The sequence below is a fragment of the Crocodylus siamensis genome, chromosome 5 (genome assembly GCF_052110815.1).
Source record: "Crocodylus siamensis isolate JL-2025a chromosome 5, ASM5211081v1, whole genome shotgun sequence".
NCBI lineage: Eukaryota > Metazoa > Chordata > Crocodylia > Crocodylidae > Crocodylus > Crocodylus siamensis.
Window position 1 is genome coordinate 38,082,660 of NC_143399.1, and position 23,013 is coordinate 38,105,672.

The following is a 23,013-nucleotide window of genomic DNA, read 5'->3' on the forward strand; positions in this document are numbered from 1 at the left end:
ACAAAGTTCTGGGGAGTTTCTGATACGGTGAGCACCCATGGCAGGGAGAGGTTTAAATTAGTCTTTATTAATCCTAGGATGGGATGCAGTATTTCCCAAGATGCATAGATATGTACATGGCTCACCAGCCTCAGTCTCTGGCTGCACATGCACAGGGTAGGGCACATCCCCTCCAGCAGCAGCACATGTGCATCTCCCCACCACACAACTCAGAGTGTGCTCTTTCCTCCGGGGCAGGGAGAGGGGAGCAGGGACATGTACCACTCATGCTGAGACAGGGACCTACATAGGGGCATTTCATTGTTGGCCATCAAAGCCCCAGGTCTGGGGGTTTCCCTCCATCCCCTCTGCCCCAGGTACCCAGCTAGGGGGTACAGCCCTGCCCCAAGGAAGTGCTCAGGGTGAGTTTCTGCAAGTGCAGGGTCCCTGACCCATAGCCCAGACAGGGCCACATAGGGCCCAGAGGGGGTGGAGGAGGCACTTGGGGGAACATCCAGTACCGCGTGGGGTGAGAGAGAAGCTAGAGGGGCATGGGTGGAGATGACAACTGGAGAAGGTGCAGGGTGATGGCCAGGTCAGCAGGTAGAAGGGAGATGGCTGAGGACACAGATGGACAGCTATACAGAGGGCTTTAAAACATGGACGGACAGATGGCGCATGAGTGTGGGGAACAGATGGACAGGCACAGTCCCACAGCAATCATCCCAGGGGGTGGAACAGGGCAATGCCTAGTTACCTGTAGGGGGCAGCCGCTGTGTCTGGGAGCAGTCCCTGCCCCCACCTCCTTCCTGCACCTTCCTTCCTACCTCACCACATGCTCTGGCTCCCCCCTCCTCCTGGTCTGGCCATGAGGGCAGCTCTACACCAGGCCCCTCCCTACCTGCCCTTCTGTTCTACCTCTTTGTCACAGTCTCTGTACCTGCCCAGTAGCCTCTTGCTCGCTCTCTTTCTCCCCGTCCCACCCTGAGCTTCTGCTCCTACCCCAGCTGCCCCCTGCAGGTGTCCTGGCAGGATTTGAACCCATGACCCTCTGTGCCCAGAGCTTTCCTGTCTTGAGCCACACAGCCCAGGCACTTCCACAAATTGGCCACTGGAGGGAGCCTGTGAGTCACTGGCTCCAGGCTGTGCCAGGCCCTGGTCCTTGCCCTGGCAGGGTAGGGGTAGGGGTAGGGGTAGGGGTAGGGGTGGGGAGGGCACCTTCCTGACACTAGCTCCCCAGCCAAGGAGCAACTACAGCTTGGGGCGTAGCCAGGGGTCTCACTGGATCAGCGGGGCTGAGCGATCGTTGGTCACCGTGCGCTTCAGCTTGACGTGAGCGAAGGGGTTAGTCCTGGGGGGAGAAAGCGGGAGATGTGGGGTCAGCAGGTTGCAAGGGATTTGGGGAAGGGGCAGCGTGGGAGTCCTGACACTGGTGCCTGGGCAGCTGAATTGGGGAAGGGGGCTGAGTCCTGGGTCAGCTCCACCACTGGTGCCAACATGGGGGTTGGGGAGGGATGGCAGGGAGGAGGACACGGTGAAAGTTTTGGTAGTAGTGCCTAGCGCCAGGTCTAGGGGCAGGGGCTTGGAAAGGGGCCAGGGGAGAGAGGAGGGGGATCAGACAGGTGGGTGAGTCCTGCAGCTGGTGGCTTGTGGCCGGAGGGGCGGCGAGTCCTAGCACTGGTGCCCTACAGTACTGAGTCCTTCTGGAAAGGCTAGGAGGATGCATCCTGCCAGGGGGGAGGGCAGTGGGGCTCACTGCTCTTACCTGGAGGGGGAGGAGTTTGGGGTCCCAAATTCTTTAGCTAACTGGAAAGATGAAAGAAAGAATTTGATTAGTCTATGGTGGGGGGTGGTGCTGGGCTTGGCTGAACTGGAATTGCAACAACTGCACTCACCACCAGGAGGCAGCAAGAGGCAGGGGGCCTGGAAAGTGGGGATGCAGGGTGGGGTCACAGGTCAGGCACGCTAATGCCACCACATGCCACCAGGGGACAGCAGTCAGGGAATGGGGGTAGGGGTATGTTGGCAGGCAAGATCAGACACTTGCAATGCCATCTTAGGCTGCCAGGGGGCAGCAGGCAAAGGTGCTGAGGTGCGGCAAAGGGTGATGCAGGGCTCCACATACCTGTGACAGGTCGGGGTTCATCATGCTGTAGGGGCGCTGGCGGAAGGTGCTGGTGTGAGGCGAGGGGGCATAGGCCTGGGGGTCCCTGCTGCGGCCCCCCTCTGGGCTGGGGGCTGAGCTCCCTACTTTATCCAGGTTCCCTGTGCTGCTGCTGTTGAGTTTGCTCAGTGGGAAACTAGGGGAAGGAGAGACGAGGGGTTTCCAGGGAGCCTCTGTATCCCAGCCTGCTCCCCCACAGACCCCTGAGCCTCCCCCCAGCTCATCACCAAACTGCTTCACCCCTGCCCATGCTAGCCCTCAGGCCTCCGCACCCAACCCCCAGCTCCATCCCTGTTTCCCACCTAATCAGCACCCAGCTCAGCACTAATCTGCTCCCTTCTGCCCCCCATCCACAGCCCTGCTCACCTGCCGTGGGGTTTCTCAGGGGTCTCGGATAGGGTGAGGGGCCGGGTATAGGAGAAGGGAAACCAGCCTTTCCTGTGGAGAAAGAGGTCAGCAGGAGGGGACATCTGTCAAGACCTCCCCTCACCCCACTGGAGGCTGGCCACGGCCCCAGCCCAGTGCGACCAACGGCTGAGGGTCTCCGTTGCCTCTGGCCCTGTCCAGGGGAGTTGGGACCCTTGGCCCAGGGACACCGTACAGACAGGGACAGAGTGGATCAAACTGCCTGTGTTCTGTCCAGCCCCAATGGATTGGGGTTGGGGAGCTGGTATCAGGTGGCACCCACTGCTAGCAGGGCCCCAGGCTCACACCTCCAAGACTTCACTCTCTCAGTGCCCCCAGATTGCCCTCTGTGATGATTGGACATGGCATCCATTTGGGATGACTGCACCTGACATCCCCAGACCCCCACCCTTGCCCCGCGGTGCTCACATGTGGGTGGCCTCATTCTCTCCATAGTGCCAACCGTCCCGTGCCTCCGTCACCAGTAGGACGATGACGTCCCCTTCCTGGAAGTTGAGCAGGGTGCTGTTCTCACCGGCTGAATGGGAGAACAGAGCCTGGACACGGCGCCTCTCAGCCCGGGCAGGCAGCACTGACAGGGGCCCGATCCGCGGCAGGGTCTTGTTCTCAGCTGTGGGGGAAAGGAGGGTGGGGACAGTGGAGGGCTGAGGGGAGACAGAACTGGAGGGGCCCCCTGGAGGGCTCAGGGCAGGGACCCATGGGTGATAACCGACTCCTGAGGGAGGAGTAAGAAGTCAGTCTCCCCCTTCCTCCCCTGACTAATCCCATCTCATTCCCTGCCACGTCACTCCAGGATATGAGATCCAGAGCAAGATCTGGAATTGGTTTAATGTGAGGAGGATGCCTGAACCTGGGGAAGGGAGGATATAGGGCCAGGCACCTCCTCTGAAATGGGGCCAGTTCTTCCTACCAAGTCCCCCACTGAGCCACAAAGGGGGCCTGATGTGGGGAACAGGGGCCCGTGGATGGGGGAGGGTTGCAGGGCTGCACTGTGTGAGATGGGTTTGTTGCCTCAGCTCAATGCTTCCCGCTATCCCTGCCCCACTCCACCACCAGCATTCATATTGCTCTGAGCTTGGCTGGGCTGGCAAGGGGCTGTGGGTCAGGAGTGAGGCAGGGTGGGGCGGGGGAGCCCAGGGCTGGGCTGGCAGGGATAGAGTGGGAGGTCAAACACTTACCCAGTGTGGCAAGGCGGGTCTCTGTGGATGCCTTCCGTGGCATGGGCAGGGTACAGGAGTAGCTGTCGCTGGCTTTGGGCAGCAGTGGGGTCTGGTCAGCCATGGGCTGGGCAGGCTGTGGGGACAGCAGGCCAGGCACGGTGGGGACGGGCTCACTGGGGGGTGGGTGCCCCATGTCACGGGAGCCCCGGGTGCGGTGCGAGTCTCCATTGGGAAGGGGGGTCACTTCCTGCACTGAGGCACTCTGTGGAGGGAAAAAGGCATAAGAGGGGGCACTCTGCATGCTGGGGTGGGACCCAGGCATCTAGGCCACTGCCCTGGGGGCTCTGCTCTTAGGAGAACAGATGCAAGAGCCCAGGCAGGACTTCCCACTGGAGCTCACTGCCCTGCTATCTCTTGTGGGCACAAACATACATGGTTGAGGGCCAGGCCCCCGCCCCCCAGCAGAGGCGCCAGCTTGGGGGGCACCTCCAGGGGCTTGGCAGCAGGCAGCGGTTCAGAGATGGTGGGTGCAGTGGGGCTGTTGGCTGTCTGCTTCACCAGGGCCAGGGCACGCTCGGGCAGGCGTGTGGGCTGTGTGCAGGACTGCTGCCAGGCAGGGAGCTTGGTACCCAAAAGCTCCTTCACCTGGGGGGAGACCAGAAAGAGGTGAGGTGGGGAGAGGCAAGGGGCCAGGGGCCTGCACTGTTCCCATGTGCCCACTAGGATGCCACCCCCACCATGGAGCCCACATTCTCCCTATCTTCTTCACTGCACTTGGTGACAACCAAAGGGAGACCCCAAAAAGCTCCCCCCTACCCTACAGGGTTTGTCCTGTACCCCACCCAAAGTAGGGTCTGGGCCACCCCTTGCCCCTACCCAGGTCTTCTTCACACACTGTGGGTTCCCGCTGCCCCCCTCATGGATCCCTCACAGGGTAGAACAAGACAGCATGGGGGAGAGGGGAGCCCCCTTCCAGTATCCTTCCTCCCTATGAGGAAGAGAGGGGACTATTTTACTTTGTATCACTGCACCTTGCAAGGACAACCCTCACAGATGGGAGAAGATGGGGTCACTATGGGGTGCAGGGTAAAAGGGATACGGGGTAAAAGTCCTCTCCTCATTGTTCCAGCATGGAGGCAGTGAGGCATGTATCCTCCCCCTTCCACCCAATGCAGGGCAGAGGGCCACATAATAGAAGGATAAAAGATGTGTAGCACTCTCACTAAGATGGCAGAGGGATCCCATAGGATGGAGGGATATAGGGGATCCTGCTTCTCTCATTAGCTGGCAGAGGGATCTGGTGGGATGGAGAGATCCTTGGTGGAAGGGTGTTGGATGTTCAGCTCCATTTACTCCTGCTCAGTAGAAGGTGGTGGGATCTCATGGGTCAGAGGCATTCCACTAGTGGGACTAGAGGGATACACAGCAGAGGGCTATGGAGCATGTAGCTCCCTGCACTGGAGAGATCCAGTCTCACCCTGGCATGGTAGGCACTGAAGTGTCTGGAGACGGTGCACTGGCGGTCAACCAGGAAGGAATACCGACGGCGCTCCTCGGTCAGGGCTGCCTTGTATCCCTCTGCCACAAAGCGGTCCAGCTCGCTCTGCTTAGTGCTCAGCACCTCCACATACTGAAGGGGAGAGAAAACAGTCCTGAGGTGGTATCAGCCTGAGTGTATGTCTGTGGAGGGCAGCACCACCCCAGTATCAGACCTTGTCACATCACAGCTGGGCCTTCATACCAAGGCTGCATCACATCCTATATAAATGGGTCACCAGCCCCTAAATGGTTGATCCTTATAAGATCCTGACCCACAACTGGAGACACCACCCATACCCCAAATAACCCTATCAAGTCACAACCAGTCACCCCATATCAAACACTTGCTCCCTATTATATTTTTGGCTCCTTGGATCAGAACCTAGTACCACCCCCATCAGACTCCAGTCACCCCAGATTGGACCCCAACAGCAGGATCCAGCAAGGGAAGGGTTACCCACATCCCCCCCTTAGCTCCCCCCCACATTCTCCAACCCCCACCCCCTTGGCCTCTAAAACAGAGGCCGTGATCCCAAAGTAATGGTTGCCTCAGCAACGGGGCCGACAAAGGGGCCTTTCTGGAGCCAAGGTAGGGGTTTGTTGGGGGAGCGGTTGCCTGACATTTTAATGAGGAGGAGGAAGGGAGCGGAGGGCAGGGTGGAAGGCTGCTGGACGGTGGTGGGGTGGGAAAGTCACTTTCCAGACCCCCCACAGGTTTTACATGGTCAATGCCCTGCACACACTTGAAGAGTGTGCATGTATGTGCACATGTGTTGGGACAGACAGTGTGCACATATGTGTATCTGTACGTTTTTCAGTTCTTCTGGGTGTCATTCTTTGCATGACTGTCTGTCTGAGTGCATCTGTCTGTCTGAATTAGGACAGGATGTGTGTGCATCCGTTAGTCTCTGGCTGTTAGTTCGTATGTGTGTCATTCTGGGCATGTCTGTCTGAGTCTGTCAGGACAGGAGGTACGTCATCCATCAGTGCCTGCCAGTTGTGTGTGTCATTCTGTGTGGGCTTGTGTGAACATCTCTGTCTAGGTTGGGACTGGATGCATGAACATCTCTGTCTGTGGTTGTTTCTCTGCATGTAATTTTGGGTATCTTTTGAGTTGCGGCATGCGTGTGCACCCATCAGTACTGGAAATCTGTGTGCGCGTGTCACTCAGTGTTGGAACAGGATGCCTGTGTGTGTGTCCATCTGTCTGCATCAAAACCTGTGTTACTCTGGTGTGTACTAGGGCACAGTTTGTGTGGGCATGTGTCTGCTCATCCCTGGTGTACAAAAAGACCTGGTATGTATGCATGTGTTTGCACTGTGACAAGATCCATGTACGTCTGTGTTGGTTTCAATGTGTCATTGTGTGGGTGGGTCAGGTCATGGGACTTGTGCTTGAGTCCATCTGTCCCCCAGGGACCCAAAGCACCACTGTCTGTGCTGTGCGTCTGTTGGGATGTGTCTGTGTGGCCATCCCTTGTGGCTCCATAGCTCCTTGGCTGGGATTAGGGTTCCGTGCACAAGAGCTCACAAATGGCAGACCCCTACCCCAAATGGCAGACCCCTACCCCAAAAGTCTTTAACCCCTCAGAGACGCATCTTAGTGCCCAGGATCCAGCACTCTCCAATGACACCAAGACCAGCCTCTTGTAGCAAGTGGGTGCCATGGAGCAGAAGATGGCTGTGGTGGGGAGTTCCTTGCTGTCCTATCCCTAGCAGGGGCATTGCTGGCAGGACAGCAGGCTGTGGGGGACCTCCAGGACACTCCAGCCCCAAAAATGATTACCATGGGAGGCTGTGGGGCAGCAGTACTGGCTGTGAGGGGAGCTCCCAGCTCCTTCAAACTCTTCTGTAGGCCCTTGGTACTGACATCCTGCCAGGAAGGCTCTATCTGGAGAGAGTGAGTGAGTGAGTGTGTAGGAGGGGTTGGGTGTGGGGACCTCACTCTCCTGTGGGAGCTGGGTGATCCCATTGTATTCCAGAGTTTTTCCCTTCTCAGCCAGGGCCTCCGAAGGGGGAATGCATAGCACAAGGAATTCCCTTGGGTGTTCCCCCATGGCACTTTCTACCACATCCATCCTGCTGCCCTGCCCTCCCCCTCACCTGCACCTCACGATCTCCGTATTTCTGGGGGTTCTTGCTGCTCTGGCACTTCTTGCGCAGTTTCTTCAGTTCAGCCTGGCACTTCTCGACAGCCTCTGCCTTGGCGCGGTGTTCGCTCTGGTACTTCTTCAGCGTGGCCTGAGGGGTGAAACCATGGAGTAGGCTGAGCTCCTCTGGAAAGCCCTTGCAGCTGTAAGCAGGGACTGCTCCTTCCTTCAGCCAGGCCTGACCATTGTCTGGCCCCACAGTATGGGGACCCAGCACAGCAAGGGGACCTGATCTCAATCACTGTGTGTTGCCCAGATCCAAAGCCACCAGAAGACCCTGTTCCTGCATAGAGAGGCCTGGTCACTGCCTCGTGCCCCACAGTGCTTCCCCACTGCAGTACCATGGATGGCACCATGGCTGAGGGAGCTACAGTCTGGGCCTCTAGGGACTGATCTAGCACATGCACAGTATATGACCAGACCAGCCCAGGAGACCTATGCCTAGCTCCAGGGCATTTCTCCAACTGTAATGCATCTGTAATACAAACACCACCACCACCATTTCTGAGGATGCCTCTAACACTCATGGTCAGAGCTTGTTGAGTTTTGGGAGAACCCAGAAACATGAGGAAAGGAATAAGGGACCCCCAATGGTTTGTGGCCAGGACTGCAAAGTGACAGGATCTACAACAGTATTCTACATCAAGGATCTAGCTGAAAGCAGAAATTGATGGCTTCTCCCAGACGTGGCCCTGATACATGGCAGTGTGTCTGCTCCTTTTACCTAAGGGCAGCTTTTTTGCCAAAGAGCACAAAAGAAGAGGATAACTGGGGAAAGAGGAAGCAGGCAGGGCAGAGAGACCCTGTCATGGGCAGAACAGGGAAGGTTCTGGCATGCGAGAGAGGTTAGGGAGGGCCAAGAGAGGACCTGCCATGGGGAGAGAGGGTGCTGGATGGTGAAATAAGATAGATGGGGAAGGGCCCCCCTGGGAGGCGAAGGGGAGAAGTGGATGGAGTGTGTCAGAAGGCCCAGTGGGCGAAGTGCACCTTGTGGCCAACCAAAGGCAAAGCCCTCAGACACTGATGAGAAATGGGAAGGAAGAAAGAAAAGAGGATGTGGGAAAAAGCAGAGGGATGAAGGAAGAGTTGGGGCTTGACAGATGGATGCTGGTAGATAAGTGAGGAAAAGGGATGGCTGAAGGGAGGCTGGATCACGGGCTGGATGGAGAGCATGCTCACCGTCAGGTACTTTATGTCCAGCTCCAGTTTATGCTCCAGCTGGGACAGCAGCTCCGAGTGGAAAAGCTTCAGCTGAGACCAACCCATGGAGACAGAATGAGAGTGTAAGACAGGGTCCCATCTATAGCCCATCCCCACACTGCCTGGCTCTAAGAGCATCCCCAGCCAAGTCCCTGCAGCTAGGCTACAAGTCCTAGGGCTGCATGTCAGCAGAAGTGTGATAGGTAAGCAGCACCCACAGTACACTTGGGTATCACCATCCAGACCTTGCTGCCTTAGTGGAGTGCTCCTCCCATAGTGCATAGGGGCAATGCCAGGCCACCTGTGATGCTCTGGGGCATGGCCATGTCATCCTGGCAATACTCCCACGATGTACTGGAGCATGGCCGGCCATGGTAATCTGACAAAGATGCCACAATGCACTGGGGCATTGCTATGCTTCCTTTCCACAAGGCACTGGGGCACCACCAAGCCTCCCTCTCTGCATTCTTAGACCTCCCCTCCCACCCTGCGCAGTGGGATGCAGAGGGGACAACAGTACTCACAGTTTCCTCCAGCTGAACCTGGATCTGGCGATGCACCTCAGCCATCTGGAAAAGGGTGTCACCTGCAGGATGGAGAGACAAGGAGGGGGCTTTAATCTATTCCATAATCCCTGGGTGGGTGAAGAGGCCTATTGTGTGCAGCCAAATGGGATTATTGGTACCCAGTTAATCCCCCAGGCTATTAGCCACATCTTCACCTCCCCCACCAAGACACAGTCCCACACACACCAGCTCACCATCCACCCATGTGCTTGTCTGATGGACACAAGCAGCTTATGCACAAGCACTTCTGCGCACATATAGCACATACATGGAGGCATCCCACCCTGCCACACACTTCACATGCACAGCTCCCTGACATGATATGCACGTATATTCTCTTGGCATACACTCACCTTGTACATATGTGGAGTTGCCCCCCTCCCTGTGTTTTTCAGTGCATTGTGGTTTTCCCATGACATACACCTGGCACATGTGAGGACTCCTTGTGCCCCCCCCGCCTGGTACACACACGGTGTTACATACATAAGAAACTCAACTTCCAGCTCATGTTCTGCACTAGCAGGTACATACTTCAAGGTTGTGCCACTCTGCTCTCACATATCTCTCACTATTTGCAGGCCTCTCACAAACTCTCACTAGGCGGCAGAGTTCACACACAGACCTTCTGCAGCATATGCTCACAACCAAACACACAGAGCTCTCACACAACTACACACTCTCCATTTCCACACGCACACTACCCAAGAATTCCCCCAAGCCTCCACCTGCTACTACCCTTACACTCCAGTGCCACTTCACACTTGACATATAACTCTCACACACAGACTCACACTTTACACAAATTTATTTACATGTGGACATAAACAAACCTGTGTATGAATATAGCACACACAAACAGGCTGCTCTATGCACCCTTCACTTGTGTACCCCCATGATTTGTACACCCAGGGGCATGTGCACACAGCTTCTCATCCTTTATACCCACATTGTAAACACTTCCAAATTTCCGCACCCACTCTCACAATCTACATTCCTCTCCCCTCCTCCTTCCCACACAGTTTGCACATATCGCACCTGCGTCTACTGCCTCACAACATACACACATTAGACACTCATCTTGTTCACTCAGTTTGCACACACTGCCTCATGATTTGCATGTGCCATCACACACATGCTCATGCCCACAATTCTCTCTTACAACTTGGATGCATACTCATCACACTCTCCCTTTCACACACAGTTTGTACACACAGATCGCAGATGCTCTCCCTCTCTGCTGGGCACCCATTCACCCACTCCCATCATGCTCCCTCCCCAAGAGAAGGCATACTAGGGACAATGTCCCTCCCTCAGGGCTCTGACTCTGCCCTTTCACCCTCAGATAGTCCTGCCTTTGGCCCTCGATCTGCCCCACCTTGGCTCAGCCCCTGTCCACGAGTTGGGATCTGGACCAGGGAAGTCGAGTAGGGAAAGGCTGGTGAGGCAGATCTCAGGGAAGAGAAGATTAAAACTGGATTTCCACCCCTGCCTCAAATCTTGGATGGGGGGGCAGTTGCTAAGTGAGCTGGGGTTGGGGGGACACACATGTCTGAGCCTTGAGTTATGGTTGGGAACGCTTGGGGTGGGCTGGGGGAAATGCAGCTGGAGACACTGTCTCCTTTCCTCCCTCCTCCCCCAGTCAATCGTCCCTGCCAGCACAGGCCAAGCCAGGGGGTGGGGGCCGGAAACCAGGGCTCACATCAGGAAAACAGCATCTTCCTGAGGCAGGAAACCCCCAGCACGAAGACCTGGAGCCCAGTGGGGAGAGGGAAGAACAGGTTGGATGGGCCTGCAGGCCTAACCAGAGGGCTGGATGGACCCTGCAGCTGATCTGGAGCAGGGAGAGAGTAGAATATCGAAGCACGTGGGCCCAAGGGCCTGGTTCAGACCCAATACACACTCCTGACTACTGTGAGAGGCTGTCACCTACCGAGCTCCTTGGATCCTTGGCTATCACTGGCCAACTCCCCCAGCTTCACCAGGGCATCAAAATAGCCCTTGGCTGCGACCGTCACCCCTGCAGGGGGAGAGATGCGTCAGGTGACAGACACAGTCTGTCCCCTCCAAGGATGTCAGCCTCTGGTTGGGGGCACTGGCTGGCTTAAGGTGTGGAGACAGGGAAAGCAGGGGTTACCTGAGAGCGCTTTCTGGTAACTCTTTCCCATTGTGACGAAGCTCCTTAGGCTGGGGTTGAACTGGTCCAGGATCACCTGCCGCAAGCAGCAAAAGGGAGACTATCAATCTCATGGCATAGGTCAGGGCTATAATGCAACCATTGGGGTGTGTTGGGAGCCATTTAAAGCAGGGGTAGGGTGCCTGGATTTGCATAATGTCACACCAAAGTATCCTGGTGTGTAATCATTGTTCCCAGGAGTGACACTGTGCCGAGATCTGCTGCTTTTGCCCCCAGTCGCTAGCAGGCACAGACAGGTCCAGCTGTGGCAGGTCTCTGCACCAGGCCTGGTCCCAGTGACCTGACTAGCTGGAAGGGCCTCAGGTCTGACCCTCAGGGTGCTGGGCACTACTGGCTGAAGCCCATCAGAGGGTGGCACATAGGGGGAAGCAGTGCCAGGTCAAGTACATTGCCTGCCTAAATGTACTGCCATGTCAGGGAATGCTGGGTTGGTGGGGAAGACCCCAAGAAGAGCATCCCTGAAGAAGGCAGTCAGGATGCCTGGATTTTCTCTCAGCTCTGGGAGGGGAGTGGGGTCTTAGTGGGTTAAAGCAAGGCACTTAAGTGCCTAGATGCTGGGGTCCATCACCTTAGGACAGTGTCAGATGGGAAAGCTCTTGTGTCTAAACCAGGGTTGTGTCTAAACCAGGGCTAAACCAGCCTCAAGACTGCTGCAGTGCAGACAGGATGGGGAAAGCTAGGTTGAGTCACCCTCTGCTAAACAGCCATGACTCCCTTATATCCCGCCAAAAGCCCAGTGCTCCTGGAAGACCCTACAATAACAGTACAGCAGGCCCAACTCAAAGCTCACAATGGTGATCAAGGAGCCAGCCATGGGGCAGTGAGCCATGACCTACAGTGCCACCCACAGGGGCCACAGGACTGTGTGGACAGGGACAGGACAGCTCTAGGGATGCATGGAGGAATGTACGGGGAAACACAGAAAGCCAGAGGGGACATGGGGGTGGGGAAGAGATGGAAGCAGAAAGATAGAGGTGGTATGTGGGGGTGGATGGTTCATTAGAGGTGTTGTGGAGGGATGGAGGGGCAGATGCATACAGTGTATATCATGAAACCACTGAGCCCTTTGAGGTGTGGTAGGGGTGTGTCTAAGTCACCCCCTTGCTGGGGCTGTTCTCTGCCACCTCAGCACCCCTGGGGAGGGCCAAGGAGGGGCCTGCCTAGCACAGCTTGAACTTTCTCAGCTCTGCTCCTGGAGGCTGTTTCCTTGGGAACGGTTTAGCCTTGCAAAGGAATCTAATCTGGCCAGAAACTGCAGCCCGGCCTGGTCTAATTCCCCAGCCTTGGGTCAGCTGAGAGTGTCGAGCCAGGGCTAGCATGGGGGGTCATTTAAAGAGCAACTAACCAGAGCCCACAGACCAGGTTGGGAAAGGTAGGGGATTGCCTCAAAGGGACTGAGAAGGAGCAGTTCACAGCAGAAAGGTAGCAAAAGCCATCTCATGAATAGGTGGGTAGCAGCCTCCCACCCAGGAAAATCTGGGCAGACGAGAGACGTACAGACAGACAGACAGAGTGGGTGTGTAGACTGATGGATGGCAGACAGATGGATGGATAGATGAGCTACATTGGGATGGCTGGCAGATAGATTTGGGAACAGATAAATGGATAGATGCATGGAGGGATGTGTTTAGGGATGGACAGACCTAGAGATGTGGAGATGGATGGGGAAAGGGAGGGAGAAATGGGGGTTTTGGAGATGGCTAGAGACATAGGAGGAGACATTTTGGGATACAGAGATAGACAGATCTAGGGGTGGCTGGATGAGGAGGCTGGAAGCTCCCTTCCTCCCTGAGAACAACTCTAACCCAAATAGCCCTCAATGGCACGAGCCAAGCCTGTGAGGCACGTATCCCCTCAGAAGAACTGTGCTGCACCCACTGCACCGCAAGAGGGTACGGCCTTGAGGGCATAGCAATGGCTCCAGCTCCTAGCGGGAGAGCCACCCACATACCACATAGGCATCTTCACTCCAACCGTTGCTTCCCTTCCTCCACAACTTCATACTCCCATAAGGGGAACATCAGTTACACCCCACCACATTCAGACCAGCAGCCAGCTCCAGTGCCTATGCCAGCCCCTGGGGGTGCTGGTGCCCAGCCTGAGACCCTCACCCACCATGGCTCACAGCCCACATGGCTGGCACCCACTATGTCATGGGGAGGGGAGTCAAGGGGACGGGTGTCCATCCCAGCTGGTGGCAGTGCAACCTCAAGAAGTACTCAAGAAGCTCCCCAGTACCCAGCCTGGCTCCACAGCAGTCTGGGGTAACTCACCACCACCCACCAACTCCCCACACATGCACATCCCTCAGCCTTCCCCTGGTGCGGGTAGAAAACAGCCTCAACAGCAAAGAAAGGGAAGACGAGGGCCTATCTTTCTGTCTGACAAACTGACATCTCTCTATCCATCCCCCACACACCGTCATCCACCCATCTCTCCCCACAAGCACTCACCCATACACTGCCACTCCTCATCCATCCCCATGCACACCAGGCTGCCACCTGTCTCTCCATCCCCCCCACACATACCTGACCATCTACCAACAGCCCCTGAAAACCTCCTTCTTCTCTTCCTCCCCCACCCATCCCATGCTCAACCTCGCCCATCCCCACACGTACCTGCTCGCCAGCTCTCTCTCCCCACAGACCTTCCCAGCCACCCACCTGTCCGTGCATCTGTCCATCCTCACACACCCCCTTCGTTCCACTGCTCCATCCCCACATGCCCAATAACCCGGCCCCACATGCACACCAGCACTCACCTGTGCCCCTGCCTGTCCCCTCACGCCCTGCCAACTCCCATCCATCCCCAGGCCCTCCCCACTATCTACCTCCGTCCATCCATTGTCCACCTCTACTCACTTCCATCCATCCACTCACCCCTACTCCCCTCCATCCACCCATCCATCCACCCACCCACACACTCACTGCCCAGCCAGCCACTCACCCCTACTCCTCTCCATCCATCCCATCTCACCTCCACACCCCTCCCTGCCACGGGCAGACAGGCTCCCCCCCTTCTCCCCCCTTCCCTCCAACAAAGGGGCCGGGAGGCGGCGGGGTGGGCGGGGAAGGGCAGCGGCGCGGGCGCGGGGGGACCTGACGGGCGGGAGGCGCGCGGGGGCGGCCGAGGCGAGGCGGTGGCGGGGTCCGCCCGGCCTCACCCGGTAGACACTCTCCGTGAGCCGGTTCACCTCGTCCGAGCGGGACATGGTGGCAGGGCCGGGCCGGGCCGGGCCGGGCCGGGCAGAGCGGACGGTCCGCGGCGCGGCGCGGCGCGGCGCTGCCCTGCGGTCGGGGCGGGGCCGTACGGCGGGAGCTGGGGGGCGGGGCCCAAACAAATCACTTTCCAAAGCTCCGGCATGAAAAGAAACTTCCAGCCAATCAGGAGGCCGCTCCGACCCCCCTTCCAATTCCCCCGCGTTCTATTAGCAAAAAGGGGCGGGGCCTCATTGGTTCATCTCCATATTTAAAGACGCAGGAGTAGATGGATTGCACCCTTTTCCACGAAATGTTTCCTATCCGCGACTGCTGCCGGAGCTGGTTCGAGCAAGGGATCGGGGATTGCGGCGCCGCCCGTCGGCGCCCCTCGCTCCTAACTCACGTGGGGCCAGCGGCGCGTTCACAGCCCGGGGTGGGTGGGGCTTGCTGGACGTCGGCGCACTATTGCCCCGATGGTGGGGTGCTGTTCTCGCTGCCCCCTTTGCAGCTTGCTGGTGATCGGAGATGAACCCAGAGGGCAGGAAATTCAGTCTGACGCTAGAAGAGATTAGTGGGCCCAGCAGGGATGAGGATATTGTTGTTGTTGTTATTATTATTATCGTCATAATCGTCAATAATCGTAACAATAATACTAGACGTAGATAATAGTAATACTGAATGCTAGTAATGATAGTAATAGATAATAATAGATCATAAGAATAATAATAGTATATAGCGATAGTAATAGTAACCGAGGATAGTAATAATAGTAACAGTAATAGACAATAATGGACAATATATGGCATCCGTTCATCAGCGAGTGATGGTGGATACTGCAGCTATTCAGACAATCACAGATAATAATAGCACATAAATAATAACAGTAATAGATAGCAACAGTAATGGTAGTAGCAATAAACAACAGTAATAATAACAACAATAATGGTAATAAATAGGAATAATAGTAATAGCTAATGCATAATAGATCATAGTAGGAATAGTAGTAATAAGTAACAATAGTAATAGAAAATAATAGATTATAGTAATAATAGTAATAGTGGCAATAATAATAAGCAGTGATAGAAACAGATAATAGCTGTAGTAACGCGATGCTGGTCATGCAATCCGGTCATAATATCCCTGGGTGCCGGTGCGGGGGCTGCTGTCTTGGTCATGAACTAAGACCGAGGCAGAAGCAGCCTTGCTAGGGGTCTCCCTGCCATCACGCTCCCCCTCGTCCTAAATTCGGCGCGGGGCAGCTGCGGGCCGGGCGCCAGGGCTCCGCTCGCCGCCTCCCGTCCGTGCCGAGCCCCGGAGGGCGTCTGGAAGCCTGCGGCAAAGCGGGTTATTCTTCCGCGCATTTCCTGGCCAGACAGTTTGGTGTGCGCCTGCCAGCGCCTTCCCGAGGCTCGGGGGGCTCCAGGCCACAGGGAAGGGCGGGGCCTGTCGGGGGCGCTGTCCTAGCTGAGTACGTTCGTGTCCATGTAGCGTCGCAATGTATTGCTGAGGGGTGGGACAGCAGAGCGGGCACCGGCAGGGCGTTGGGGCAGGAAGTGAGGGGCACCGGCAAAGCTCTTCCGCCCCAGCCCCAGCCCCAGCCCCAGGCCCAGGCCCAGGCCGCGGGCTCCGGGGCGGGCTGCAGCCTGTGCGCGACGTGCCGGCAGCCTCCACGCTCCCCCCGTTCCGCACACAGGGCCCCTGGGCCCCGCGTTGGCAGCGCCTCCCCCGGGCTGGCTGGGCTCCCAGGCACGTCGGCCCTGGAGCCGGGCCGCAGCGCCGCGTTCCCACGGGCCCGGGGCCAGGCCTCCCGCGGGGCCGCAGCGGGGGCTCGAACCTGGGTTGAGCGGCGGGGCCGGGCCGCCCCCTGCCGCCCGCCCTGCGCCTCGCAGCCCCGGCCCAGGCAGTCCCGTCCCGTCCAGGCCCGCGGGGCTGCACTGCCCGCGAGGTGTCCGGCAGCGCCCCCTGGCGGCAGCCCCGGGCTGGGCCGCGAGTTTCGCCTGCCCGCGAGACGGGTGTGAGCGCGACGCAGCGCGCGGCGCCTCCGGGCGAGGAAGCGCCGCGGTCGGAGCGGCTCCGGCAGGTAGGAGCCAGCCCAGCCGGGCAGGGGTCGGGGGCTCTGGTCGCCACCCCGCAGGCGGGGCAGGCTGCAGCTGGGAGCCCCTTGCCCGGAGGCGCCCAGGCCCCTGAGATGCGGGAGCCGGGGGAAGGGAGGGCTGCCTGCAGCTGGTTTCGTTTTTGTCTCTGGGAAGGAAGAAGCTGCTGCTTTGCCACGGGGCTTGGGGGCCCTCTGGGGTGGCCAACAGGTGCGGATCCCGGTGCCGGGAGCCAGGATGTCCCCCCAGCACTGCAGGCCGGCTGCCCTCGCAGAGCTGGGACCCCTGTGGCTTCCCATGGTGCCCCACAAGCATGGGCCCAGATAGCTGCTCGGACAGCCTCCCCACACAGACAGCTCCCCTCACACAGCAGAACCCCCAGGTCCCTGTGGCACCCACAGCTCCTCCTCAAAGTCCCCTCACAGCTGGCCCCCATCCCTCACACAGCTCTCCTCAGCTGCAGCCTGCCCCACAGACCCCCTCACCTCCCCACAACCACGCTCCCCACACTGAACTCCGTGGCCCCTCCAACAACTACCCCCATGCACCTCTCTCCAGACAGCCCTCTGAGTGCACACGTGCGCACACAGCGGTTCCCGTGCAACCCCATCAGTACCCCTCTCTGCACGCAGAGCCTAGGTCCTGGTGTCTGTGGCTGGAGTGGGGGGTGGCCAGTGCTCAGGTGAAGTGGAGTGAGCTGTAATGTTGGGACTGGGCATGGGGCTGAGGCCCAGTAACCCACTGTACATGTGAGGCCAGTCTGTTGGCTGGATGGAGGCTGGCATCCCCTGGAGGGAAAAGGGCCTTGCTGCTCCCCCACCCCCCCAGTACTTCCCCCCTCACCAGGACTGGCAGTGCTTAGCTTTGACCTAACCTAGTGCTAGTCATTAACTGGGTGCGACTGGAACCCTTTGGCGCAATGACTATTATTTCAACACTGCCAAAGAGGAAGTGATGATGGGAAGTGACTGGTTCCACAAAGGGCACAGTAAGATGGGGAGGAGGGAGGGAGGGAACTGGGAGCCAGGACTCCTGATCTCCATCGCCAGCTCTGGGAGAGGAGCGGGGATTCCTGCTGTGATGCACCAGACCACACTCCCTTCCTGGAGATGGGAGAGAGAGAACCCAGGAGTCCTGGCTCCCCCCGCCTCTTGCCTCCCACCTTGCTCTAAACCACTAGTGACTAGACTTTGATTTGCTTTGTCCTTGCAGGGTTCTCCAAGCTAGGATTGGCCATGCCAGCCCTCAATTGCCCCAGCAATGAGCAGACAATTCCTGCAGCCCCAGTAAGAAGATTTTGCCCAGCGTAAAAGGATTTTCCCAGGTTTTCCTTTTTGCAAGTCCTGCTTGAACCACCAATCACAGAAGCAGGGGAGAAGCAAAGGCAGAAGCCCCCCTCCTCCCCCACAGTGGCCACTGACCTGTGTAGCTGGGGAGGTCTAGACTAGGGGTTTTCAACCTTTTTTCATTTGTGGACCCCTAAAACATTTTGAATGAAGGTGCGGACCCCTTTGAACTCTAAGTGTAGGTATTCACCTGCTTTTGATCACAGTTATCTTTTGCGCAGACTCTTTAGACATAGTCTGCGAAACCCTAGGGGTCCACAGACCACAGGTTGAAAACCCCTGGTTTAGACAGTAGGAGACAACAGTGTGTGCGTGCACTGGTTTGTGTGCATTGTGGGAGTGGAAAGAACCACCCCACACACATACATATACACTGTAGGGAATTTTGCTGGTAGACACCCACACCTTCCTCCCCACTCACACACATACACACATGCCCTGTAGGGGATTTTGTGGGTGGAAACACACCCATGCACCAGACACAAGGGGACAGTGCCTTATCACAGAACAGGAGACTGTGCAAGCACACACACTAATTGTAGACTGTTGTGCATTTTCACCATGTCCATACACACAGGGTAGGCAGGGGTGTAACTCATACAGAGAAATACACACATACACCCAGAGTAGGGGCTGAACACAGTTGGGGTTAAGAACACATACAGTAGATGGTTGTGTATGCACACACATGCAAGCAGATGGTAGAGGACGTGTGCATGTCTGCACATACATGAGATTGCACACGTAGCAAAGGATGTATGCACACATATGCCAACAATAGGGGTTGTGCATATACACACGTCCACACACACAAAGGCACACGTATCCCTTGGCCCCACTATGATCTCTCCTCACTGGCATCCCTTCCCCATTGCCCGATGGCTCTTCCTGGCTGCCTGTGTCCAGGGCGCTGGGGCCTATGGCTTTGCCCACTGTTCCCTGTCATTTGAACAGCCAGACTATGCCAGTTGCATGGGGCGTGGCATCGTCCAGCTGAGTCAGGCCATTGCTTCCCTGCCCAACACCACCAAGTGGCTCAATGCCTCCCAGAATGCCCTGCAAGTGCTGAACTTTAGCACCTTCGCCCACCTTCCCCACCTCCAGGAGCTGCGGTTGGACCAGAACCAGCTGAGCACCCTCCACCCTGGCGCCTTCCAGGGGCTGGCGGAGCTGATGCGACTGGACCTCAGTCAGAACCGGTTGGCGTCTCTGGAGCCTGCAGTGCTGGCAGGACTCACCACTCTTCAGGTACTGCACCTGGGACACAATATCCTTGCCACCCTTCATCCTGAGAGTCTGGCTTTGCTGGGTAGCCTCCAGGAGCTCCACTTGGCCTACAACCAGCTCTCCCAGCTTCAGGATGTGGCCATGGCCATGCGGGGGTTGGCCAACCTGTCCCTCCTCAATTTGGATTCCAATCAGATCTCCTCCCCATGCCGGAACTCCAGCCCGGTCTCCTTGCCCTTCCTGAAGAGCCTCAACCTAAGAAGCAATAACATTGTCTCTCTGGACCTCACCCACTGCTCTCTGTCCAGCCTGCGGAAACTCAATCTCACCCGCAACAACATGACTCAGCTGGTGGCCAGCTCCTTCTACACTGCACCTAGCCTGGAGGAGCTGACTCTGGATGAGAACCACCTGAACATCTCCCAACTCCTGGGGCTGTCTTTGCCCAACCTCACAACCCTGCACTTCTCCAGCATGTGCCCGGCACTGGAGTCCGACATAGGGATGGCTTGCCAGGTCTTACAGGGTCTCCCAGCACTGAAGGTCCTGGATATCAAGCACTCCAAGATCCTGTCCTCACAAGTTGCCTGGCTGGGCTCATGTACTAACCTGACCCAGTTGGATCTAGCCACCACCCCTCTGAACCACAAGGTCAAAATGAACTTCCATACCTTCCGCAGCCTGGAGTTCCTCTCACTGGACAAGTGCAAGATCCATCAGCTCAGTGGTAGCCAGTGGGGGGAGGGCCTGGCTCAGCTCCACACACTGGTCCTGCGGCGTAACCTGCTCACCAAGCTGGAGAATGGTCTTTTCAAGCCCCTGCCCAGTCTGACCTTCCTGGACCTATCTCGGAACCACCTGACCTACGTCTACAAGAAGAATTTCCTAGGCATGGCCTCCCTGAGGACCCTGCTTCTCCAAGGCTGCCAGTTGGCCTCAGTCACCCGCAACACCTTTGTCTATGCCCGTAAGATGGTGTTCCTGGACCTGAGAGAAAACAGCCTCCTCTACGTGAAGACCTTTGCCTTCCAGCCCCTCAACCACCTCCAGACCCTACTGCTGTCTAACAACAGGATCCTCACCATTCAAAAATGGGCCTTTAAAGGCCTCACCTCCCTTCGGCAACTCTCCCTGGCCCATAATTACCTCTACAAGGTCTCCAAGGGCTCCTTCCTTGGCCTCAAGGCCCTGGAGGTTCTGGACCTCAGTCACAACCGTCTGTTCTCTTATAACAAGCAAGACTTGTCTGCCCCCTTCACCTATCTCTTCAGCCTCTGTACCCTTGACCTCAGCTCCCAGGATCCCAAGCCTCCCATTGAGCTCCCAGTCAACCTGTTCCAAGGCCTCCCTAAGCTCCAGAACCTCAGCTTGAGGGAAAACCCCAGCCCTGCCTTCTTCAACCTCTCCTTCACCCCGCTGGCTGGACTCCAATTCCTGGATCTCTCTGACATTTATCCTAAAAGGGGAGATCCCTTCTGCCTCCACTCAGGGCTGTTCCAGGGGCTGGGCCACCTGCGATGGCTCAGGATGGATGGCACTTCCCTCAGAGACCTGCCCTTGGACATTTTCTCTGGCATGGAGTCTCTGGAGGGACTGTCGGTACGGGGAAACAAGCTGAGGAACCTCAGCCAGGCATTGCTGGGCAACCTGACTATGTTGCGGTACCTGGACGTCTTCAACAACCCCTTGGCCTGCTCCTGTGAGAACTCCTGGTTCCAGAACTGGTCTGTCAGTGACCCCAATGTCCAAATTCCCTTGCTTGGTTCCTACATCTGCTTGGGTTCAGGGCTGAGTGAGATGGGCTTTGAGAAGATGGATCTGACCTTCTGTAAGGTGGACATAGCCATCTTCTTCTTCCTGGCAACCTTTTCTGCCACCCTTCTGACAATGCTGGGCTCTGTGGTAAAGGCCAAGATGGGCTGGACACTGAGGCACACCTTCTACCTGCTCTGGGCCTGGGGCAGGGGCCGGCTGCAGAGGAACCGCCAGGCCTACCAGTATGATGCCTATATCTCATGCTGCACCCAGGATGAACCATGGGTGGTGGAGAAGCTGCTGGTGGAGCTGGAGGAGGGACAGCCCCATTACCAGCTGTGCTTTGGGCCCAGGGACTTTGCACCGGGTGCCTATTACCTGGACAATGTCCAGAATGGTGTCAGGAATAGCCACAAGATGCTGTGCGTGGTGAGCATGCACTACTTGGAAAGTGAGTGGTGCTCCCTGGAAATGCAGTTGGCCTGCTCCCGGACCTACTATCAGGGGCACGACCCCCTGGTCGTGGTCTTCTTGGAGGAGATTCCCAACTACAGGTGAGACCTAACCCAACTGGGGGTGGGGAGTGGCAGGTCCTAGCTACTCCAGCAGGGGCTGCTGGGTGGGGGATGGAAGGGGCAAGAGAGCTGGTGGATGGTGGTGGGGGCAGGGGTTCTAGCTACTGAGGGGGGGTGCAGAGTGGGGAACATATCCCAGGTCTTCCAGATGCCCTGGTCTCATGTCTGTTACTGTGCCCTGCCCTTCCCCAGGCTCACCCCCTACCATCGCCTAAGGAAGCTGTTGAAGCAGAACAGCTACCTGCACTGGCCGGAGGAACCTGATGCCGAAGACACGTTCTGGACCCAGCTGCGGGAGGCCTTGGATGCTGGTGGTAGCACCAATAAGTTCCATCAGTTTGATGTGATAAAGTAGCCTGGACCAGGCCAAGCCAAGCTGCTGGGATGGGGACAGAGGGGGTCAGAGGAGAGCCCCATTGCTGGTGGGCTGAAAAAGGGATCAAGACCCCTGGGGGAGCAGAGTGGCTCCATCCAGCAGGGGGCGAGGGTGTGTGCATGCAGTTGTGCATATGCACACACACACATACAGCTGGGCAGTTCTGATCTCCTCCAGTAGAGGGCAGCATTTTACACGCACTTACACACACAGATGGCTTATGGTGGCAGGGACACACACAGAGCTAGGGAATTCTGTTCTGTATGCAACACTGTACAGCGCACACCTTTGAAACAGGCATTATTTCTGATATCCAACATCCTAAACATGGTGTGTTTGTGTGTGCACGTGCGGTGGTAGGAGGATGGGGCTTGTGTGTGCGTACATCTGGGCATTCATGGGGAGGATGAAACAGATTCTGCTCCTGTTGACACTGCTGCCAGCCTGGGGTGGAGGCAGAGCAGGTCAGGCCTTTATCTCACTACAGCCCTAGAGGTGCAACTTCTAACCTCCCTCTGGGCTGATGCCACCTGCCTGGTTACTCGGCTGGGACCTGCCATGGCCCTCCCTTGTGTGCTTCTGGCTAGGGGTGCCAACCTGGCTCTTTCATGCTGGCCCTGCTCAGGCTTCGGTGTATCTTTGACTTAAATCTGGATTTGCTTCACTGCAGCCAGGGGGGTTCGGCTTGATGTGGTGGAGCTGAGATCAGGTCCAGCCTCAAACCCATGCCCCACTCTCATTTCTGCCCCCTTCCTGAAGCCCATTTTCCACAGGGCTTGGACCTGGGAGGGTGGGCGGCTGTCTCAGGGTGAGCACAGCCCCTGGCTGCATCCTTCTGTGATGCTTAAATCCCCCCCCCGAGGTTAGTTGCTTAGCAGTTTTAGCTTCTAAAGTCACTGATCCCCTGGGGTTTCAATGTAGGACACCTGGGTTTTCAGTAGGGGTGGAGGTGAAGAGGACCCAGGATGGGGGCTTTGCTGTGACCTCTTAAGTCCGTTAGCTCTCCTGTCTAATTCCCTGTTGCGCTGCATCACTGCGGATTTGGCTAATTAAAGAGGAAGGA

General features: G+C 57.1%; 2 protein-coding genes across 10 annotated transcripts; one reads left to right on the plus strand and one right to left on the minus strand.

The window, feature by feature from the left end:
- Positions 1-47: 47 nt before the first annotated feature.
- LOC149863774 (BAR/IMD domain-containing adapter protein 2-like) lies at positions 48-16,139 on the minus strand. Of its 9 annotated transcripts, none has more exons than XM_090050180.1 (14): positions 14,982-16,139; positions 11,319-11,394; positions 11,115-11,201; positions 9,143-9,204; positions 8,598-8,669; positions 7,372-7,509; positions 5,207-5,359; positions 4,162-4,374; positions 3,748-3,991; positions 2,978-3,179; positions 2,510-2,581; positions 2,105-2,279; positions 1,745-1,785; positions 48-1,330 (listed from the first exon to the last, which is right to left on the minus strand). In XM_090050180.1, the coding sequence occupies exons 2-14, from the start codon at positions 11,347-11,349 to the stop codon at positions 1,258-1,260; spliced, it is 1,563 nt and encodes a 520-aa protein (XP_089906306.1). In that variant the 5' UTR covers positions 11,350-11,394; positions 14,982-16,139; the 3' UTR covers positions 48-1,257. The 9 variants fall into 9 exon arrangements, with proteins under 9 accessions (XP_089906306.1, XP_089906304.1, XP_089906311.1 ...); XM_090050178.1 differs by lacking the exon at positions 14,982-16,139 and adding an exon at positions 14,542-14,698 and having other exon boundaries at positions 4,216-4,374; XM_090050185.1 differs by lacking the exon at positions 14,982-16,139 and adding an exon at positions 14,542-14,697.
- LOC149863775 (uncharacterized) lies at positions 16,139-22,967 on the plus strand. The gene is made up of 4 exons (XM_090050176.1): positions 16,139-16,658; positions 17,884-17,957; positions 19,122-21,553; positions 21,767-22,967. Exons 2-4 carry the CDS (start codon positions 17,907-17,909, stop codon positions 21,927-21,929), a joined length of 2,646 nt encoding a protein of 881 aa, XP_089906302.1. The 5' UTR covers positions 16,139-16,658; positions 17,884-17,906; the 3' UTR covers positions 21,930-22,967.
- The last annotated feature ends 46 nt before the right edge of the window (positions 22,968-23,013 follow it).